Here is a 7,562-nt window from a genome sequence, read left to right as displayed (position 1 = left end):
TCTCTCTCTCTCTCTCTCTCTCTCTCTCTCTCTCTCTCTCTCTCTCTCTCTCTCTCTCTCTCGTCCTGGTCACCTGACCATTTGTAGTCACTATGCTGGAATGGCTGACCCATCAGTATGTACAAGTCCAGGGGAAATTAATCCCGTCCCATACACGAGCCAGGTCCCCGTACACAAGCCAGGTCCCCGTACACAAGCCAGGTCCCCGTACACAAGCCAGGTCCCCGTACACAAGGCAGGTCCCCTTACACAAGCCAGGTCCCCGTACACAAGCCAGGTCCCCGTACACGAGCCAGGTCCCCGTACACAAGCCAGGTCCCCGTACACGAGCCAGGTCCCCGTACACAAGCCAGGTCCCCGTACACAAGCCAGGTCCCCGTACACGAGCCAGGTCCCCGAACACAAGCCAGGTCCCCGTACACAAGCCAGGTAACCGTACACAAGCCAGGTCCTGGGACTCGCTGCTACTTCTTAATCTTACCATTAACGTAGTCTTGGTGTACAAGGGAAGGACGGGACGACTCCTATCCTCTTCTTCAAGGGAAAGTGCAGCGCTTTTGCTGCACTTTCTGTGGATGGGGGGGAGGGAGGGTGGGATTAATGGCTCTGCCTCCTTCTGCAGCAGCTGCTACGTAGGTGGAGGGCAGGTGGCAGTCCCCTGTGGGGGAGGCGAGGTGTGGTGGACCTTTTCCCCTATTCGTTGTTAGGGGCGGCGGGGGGGGGGGGGGGGGGGGGAGGACGTCCCTGCGCCGGCAAAAGGCATCTTTAAAAAAACTAGCACAAGCACCTGGCTGTGCTTTTGATCCCTGATTCCCATTTTCAGCCCCTGTGCTTGGCTTCCTGCCCCCTCGCTACCAACCCCCCCCCCTACCCCCCCCCTCAATACCCTCTTTGCCACCTACGGCTCACTACCTCCCCTACCCCTTTGTACCAGCTCTACCTGGCCACCTGTGTGGGCGTACTCACCTGTTGGGGCTCACAGGACCGAGCTGTTAGCTCTTCGTCTTCGATTGAGTAGTTTATCAATAACTCTCATAACTCTTCCCTCCCCCTTCTCTCTCTCTCTCTCTCTCTCTCTCTCTCTCTCTCTCTCTCTCTCTCTCTGTCTCTGTCTCTCTCTCTCTCTCTCTCTCTCTCTCTCTCTCTCTCTCTCTCTCTCTCTCTCTCTCTCTCTCTCTCTCTCTCTCTCTCTATCTATCTCTCTCACTCTCTCCCCTTTTCTCTAATTTAAGACCTATTTTTGGTGCAAACTTCTGAACCTTTTCGAGTTTCCTTAAGTGTTATTTTTGTTTATAGCTTGGGGTCCAGGACGGGACAGCATACTCTGTGCCCGGTGCCATGTAAGCGGTGTACGCGGCTCTATATAAAGGCTTCCTTTTTTAGCTTCCCGAATTGTTATGACATTTGCTAGCGAAGAGAGTATGCTGCTGACGTCATGCTGTTTAATAATAATAATAATAATAATAATAATAATAATAATAATAATAATAATAATAATAATAATAATTATAATAATGCATTATGTTGGGGACAGGTAGCCTGAGTATATATATACATGTTAGGCTTATATCGAGCGCCCCCCCCTTACCCCTGAGGTGGCACTACTGACCCTCCCCAGCATGCTACCCTACAAAAGGCTGACTAACTCCCTGGTACCTATTTAGGGCTTAGGTGAATAGGTGGATTAGGTGACAGGAAACACGCCCCCCCCCCAGCCATTTCAGGGCCTCGTGAGTTAGGTTTGATGTTATGGTAATGACTCAAAGGTCGCTTCTTGAGGGGTTACTGGGAGATAGTTCCCTTCATTGTGTACCATCACTTTGTACCGTCTTTTTTGGTCTCCTGTCTCCCGTCACCTTACAGCAAAGGCCTGACCAACAGATCTGAAAATGTGCACTTGACGACGTTTCGGTCCTGTCTTGGACCGGACAGAAACGTTGTTAGTTGTTTATTTTTAAATGAGTGGGTTGTGTGTGTGTAATTTTCAGCCACATTATTGTGATTTATTTTCTGCCTCACCTTACATTTAGTGGTGTTGAACTCCAGTAGCCATTTTTCATACCAACTCCACAGCTCGATTAAGTCATCATGGAGAATCATGCAATCATTATCTCTCTCAACTCTTCTCATTAATTTCGTATCGTTTGCATTATCGACATACAAGACTCAACTCATATATATAGATAGGTCATTAATATAATTGAAAAATAGTACGGGTCCCCGTACCGATCCTTGAGGTACTCCGCTTGGTACCCAAAACCAGTTTGATTTCTCGCCTCTTTACAATGACTTTCGGGCTTCTGTCTGTTAGGTATCTCCTAATCCATGTCAGTTTTGCTCCGCGGACCTCGGTTTGCCTCTCTAGGTTGTGTAGTAAGTTTAGTGCGTGGCACTGAGTGGAGGTGCCTTTTGGCAGTCCCCGAAATATGTAATCTACTCAACCTTCTGAATATCTATGTGTGAACTCTCCTAGTTGTGCTTGCGGGGATGAGCTCTGGCTCTTTGTTCCCGCCTCTCAACTGTCAATCATCTGGTGTACATGTTCCTGACCCTATTACGCTTTGTCATATCTACAATTGAAACTGTGTATGGAGTCTGCCTCCACCACATCACTGCCTAATGCTTTCCATTTGTTAACTACTCTGACACTAAACAAAACCTTTCTAATGTCTTTATGGCTCATCTGGGAACTCAATTTCCACCTGTGTCCCCTAGTATGTGTCCCCATGTGTTAAACTGCCTTTCTCTACCCTATCAATTTCTTTGAGAATCTTGTAAGTGGTGATCATGTCCCCCCTAACTTTTCTGTCTTCCAGCGACGTGAGATTTAATTCCCGTTGTCTCTCTTCATAGCTCATACCCCTCAGTTCGGGCACTATTCTGGTGGCAAACCTCTGAACCTTCACCAACTTAGTATTATGCTTCACGAGATATAGACTCCATGCTGGAGCTGCATACTCCAGGATTGGTCTGACATATGTAGTATACAAAGTTATGAATGATTCCTTACAGAAATTTCTAAAGGCCGTACTAATGTTGGTCAACCTGGCATATGCCGCGGATGTTATCCTCTTGATATGGGCTTCAGGGGACAGGTCTGGCGTGATATCAACCCCCAGGTCTTTCTTTCTCTCTGACTCTTGAAGAATTTCATCTCCCAAATGATACCTTGTATCTGGTCTCCTGCTCCTTACACCTATCTTCATTACATTTCATTTGTTTGGGTTAAACTCTAACAACCACTTGTTCGACCATTTGTTGGACCATACCCACACACAACCATGTGTGTGTGTGTATGTGTGTGCACTCACCTAGTTGTGCTTGCGGGGGTTGAGCTCTGGCTCTTTGGTCTCGCCTCTGAAGCGTCAAAACATTGACATCATCTGCCGTTATTACATGTCTTGGGTGTGAGTTCTCGAGGCTACACACACACAATGAGCCACAGAGATATTAGAAAGAACTTTTTTAGTGTCAGAGTGGTAGACAAATGGAATGCATTAGGCAGTGATATGGTGGAGGCTGACTCCATACACAGTTTCAAGTGTAAATATGATAGAGCCCAATAGGCTCAGGAACCTGTACACTTGTTGATTGACGGTTGAGAGGCGGGACCAAAGAGCCAGAGCTCAACCCCCGCAAGCACAACTAGGTGAGTACAACTAGATGAGTACACAGACACACACACAAACTCACGCACGCATTTCTTGTTACGTTCGTGCTCGTCACTGGCTCTTTGCGCACATAACAGGTTTCCCTCTGGCGATGAAAATTTCCTCTTTGGTGAAAGTTATCCTCTGAGAGGTGACAATTATCCTCCAGAGGGCGAGTTATCCTCTGCTCTTTTTGTTTTGCTCTGTGAGTCACGAAGTTTTTCTCTTTGGGTTAAATGTTTTCCTGTGGGGGAGAGACAAAGGTATCCTCTAGGGCGACAGATGAAAGATTGCGGTAAAAAACTTTAAACGAGAAAAGAAAGGTCGTACATTTGGGCCCAGTTCTTCAACGGGTGAGAGTGTGTTGGGAATGTATTTAAAATTTCCCCTTTGGAAGGTTGCTTCGGGTCGCTGGAGAACTGGAAGGTTGCTCCGGGCCGCTGGAGAACTGGAAGGTTGCTCCGGGCCGCTGGAGAACTGGAAGGTTGCTCCGGGCCGCTGGAGAACTGGAAGGTTGCTCCGGGCCGCTGGAGAACTGGAAGGTTGCTCCGGGCCGCTGGAGAACTGGAAGGTTGCTCCGGGCCGCTGGAGAACTGGAAGGTTGCTCCGGGCCGCTGGAGAACTGGAAGGTTGCTCCGGGTCGCGGAGAACTGGAAGGTTGCTCCGTGTTGTTGGAGAACTGGAAGGTTGCTCCGGCTCGCTGGAGAACTGGAAGGTTGCTCCAGGTCGCTGGAGAACTGGGAGGTTGCTCCGGGTCGCTGGAGAACTGGAAGGTTGCTCTTGGTCGCTGGAGAACTGGAAGGTTGCTCCGGGCCGCTGGAGAACTGGAAGGTTGCTCCGGGCCGCTGGAGAACTGGAAGGTTGCTCCGGGCCGCTGGAGAACTGGAAGGTTGCTCCGGGCCGCTGGAGAACTGGAAGGTTGCTCCGGGTCGCTGGAGAACTGGAAGGTTGCTCCGTGTTGTTGGAGAACTGGAAGGTTGCTCCGGCTCGCTGGAGAACTGGAAGGTTGCTCCAGGTCGCTGGAGAACTGGAAGGTTGTTCCGGGTCGCTGGAGAACTGGAAGGTTGCTCTTGGTCGCTGGAGAACTGGAAGGTTGCTCCGGGCCGCTGGAGAACTGGAAGGTTGCTCCGGCTCGCTGGAGAACTGGAAGGTTGAAACCCTGGACTTATCGGGGAACCATTCTGGAGTCATGGGGAAGCTACAGGTCTACTCTAAAACAACCAAACTGCCGAGGAAATTGAAACAAGTCACTCCAGTACCTTCGGTGGCTTTTAACCAGTGATGGAACCCTGACGACTGCCATAAATGGAAGTATTTTTCCCTCCCTGCCTCCTACCAGAGCCCCAGAACCGCTGATCCTACCAGAGGCTTCAAGCACTCTGCTGCCTCTTTATACCCAAGAGGACTTCGTAGTCTCCGGCCGCGTGCATTGGTCGCCACGAACACTTCGAGTCCACCGAAGAAATTATCTCAGCACTCACAATGGCGTCACCAGTATCTTTTTTACCGAAGCTTGGATACTGACCTGACCGAGCATGCTGACTCAGGTAAGGAGTCACAGGTATTAAGACTGACGATAAGTAAAGGGCAAAGATTATGAGACGCGAGGATGATTTTGATCTTACTGGATGTATGTGGGAGATGCTCCCACGCGACAATTGACAGTTTCTGACAAAAAAGTCGTTAATCTTATCTATATTGACCGATTTTTTAAAAGTAATTAATTCGAAAAAAAACGCGTCCAACACAACTCAACTGTCCACCACAACGCAACTGTCCACAAGTACATAAATGAACACTAAAACTGTTTCCAAATGCCCACAATTAATGGGCCCACGCCTCGCCGGCCACTGGCTACCTGTCAACTAATTTCCATAAACAAAAAAAGTTAACTTGATACTTGCAGAGTTCGTCTCGAAACGTTTCGTTCACTGTTGTTTGTCCCACATACACCCACTTCCCACCCAACCCACTGTCTCGCCCACACCAACATTCTAATTTTTCCTCAATCCTTAACTGCGATGTTTCGCACTATAAAATTTATTGTTTCTGTGTGCGTGTTTTTTATGTACATTTATGTAGACTCCACACACACACACACACACACACACACACACACACACACACAGGGGTCTGGTAGCCGAGTGGTAGGGGTCTGGTAGCTGAGTGGATAGCGCTCGGGATGCGTAATCCTGTGGCCCGGGTTTGATTCCCGGCGCCGGCAGAGACAAATGGGCAGAGTTTTATTTACCCAGATGCCCCCTCTTATCTAGCAGTAAATAGGTACCTGGGAGTTAGACAGCTGTTACGGGCTGCTTCCTGGGTGTGTGTGTGTGGGGGGGGGGGGGGGGGGGGTTGTTGGTGTTTAAAAAAAAATAGTAGTTAGTAACAGTTGTTTGACAGTTGAGAGGCGGGCCGAAAGAGCAGAGCTCAACCCCCGCAAGCACAACTAGGTGAAAACACACACACACACACACACACACACACACACACACACACACACACACACACACACACACACACACACACACACACACACACGAAATAAATTCCCCCCCCCCCCCAGCTTATGCAACACGTCGCCTCCTCCCCTGCAATACACTATGCAACACTGGTTGAGCTCCACTGCTAAGTCCCCCCCCCCCCTCCCCTCCCCCATATTTACATTCAATAGCGTAATGGAGTTGTATTAGCGAGTGATCATGTGAACATTTTTACAATTTAAATTGGAACCAACAACAATTTTGGAGTACAATTTGATAGTGATGTGTAGGTATGCATAGGGCGGCCTAATTATTATTATTATTATTGATTATTATCATTTAGTATTGCGGAATAGATAAGATTACTTTAAATGCTAATTATAGGTTGTTGTTGTTGTTTAAGAATCGCTACTTGGAGCAAAAAGTTCCAAGTAGCACGGGCTATGGTGAGCCCGTAGACGGTAATTAAAGGTGATGTTGCTAGCTGTTAGTCTAGCAACACCTTTCCAGCCGGCCAGAAAGTAGTACAAATTCTACTTTCTTAGCCCTTTCCCCTGATAGTTCCCTTCCCTTATTAATCAAGAAAGTATCACATGTTTTCCTTTTAGGACTTTTTTTTTCAATATCTTGAATCGCAAATAACATAAATATAACATAAAAGCTTTTCAGGTTTCTGGCGAATCGTTCATTTATTTACGAGACTTATTAATAGCTTCATTTATCAGAATATTACTGTATGGAAATTTATTGAAATTCGGGTTTTATCCTATGTTAAAATTTTCTATGATCTCAACAGATATTCATAACATATAATCTCTTTATCTGCGAACCATAAGATAACGTAATCGTAAATAAAAATCATCACGGTTTCAGCAACACAAGATCAATAGTTTGTTTAATTGGTGTTCACCAATCATCAAACTAGCGTAAAGTAATTACAATTACTATTGGAGTAATACAGAGATCACTTACCCTTTGACCTGCACTGTGGTGTAGTCTAAAGTGGCCAACCTCCTATAGTGTAGACGAGGAGTCACAACAACCTGGCTGAAAAATATGTTGACCAAACCACGCACTAGAAAGTGAAGGGACGACGACGACGATGTTTGGTTTGGTCAACACCGCCTATAGTGTTCGATACACCTCACTACACCTTCAACACCGCGTCTATCAACACCTAAGGAGGTGTCTCTACACCTCTACACTACACAGCGTATTGTAGACGGTGTTCCGGCGCTCCCAGGGATCACCACGCTACGCTCACTAACCTAAGTGAACTGACTCGTTAGTCGGCGAGACTGCGGGCCCGCGAAAGAACTGATTCCAATTCTTTGGAATCACTTCAAACTCCCTGAATGACACCTGAGTTGAACCTCTCGAGTCCTCGACACCTCTGTTTATGAGCTCGTTTCGCTTCCGTAACGAGGTG

General features: G+C 47.7%; 1 protein-coding gene across 1 annotated transcript; it reads right to left on the bottom strand.

Moving 5' to 3' along the window:
- Positions 1-3,920: 3,920 nt before the first annotated feature.
- Positions 3,921-4,841, bottom strand: LOC123751275 (PGC-1 and ERR-induced regulator in muscle protein 1-like). The gene has a single exon (XM_045733371.2). It carries the CDS (start codon positions 4,839-4,841, stop codon positions 3,921-3,923), a length of 921 nt encoding a protein of 306 aa, XP_045589327.2.
- Positions 4,842-7,562: the final 2,721 nt, after the last annotated feature.

Source organism: Procambarus clarkii, chromosome 27 (genome assembly GCF_040958095.1).
Source record: "Procambarus clarkii isolate CNS0578487 chromosome 27, FALCON_Pclarkii_2.0, whole genome shotgun sequence".
NCBI lineage: Eukaryota > Metazoa > Arthropoda > Malacostraca > Decapoda > Cambaridae > Procambarus > Procambarus clarkii.
Note: the sequence above shows the minus strand (reverse complement) of the source record. Positions and strands in the feature narration are given on the sequence as shown.

What these genes read in the sequence shown, in the direction of transcription:
- LOC123751275 (XM_045733371.2), bottom strand. Translation starts at nt 4,841, where the DNA reads ATGACTCCAGAATGGTTCCCCGATAAGTCCAGGGTTTCAACCTTCCAG.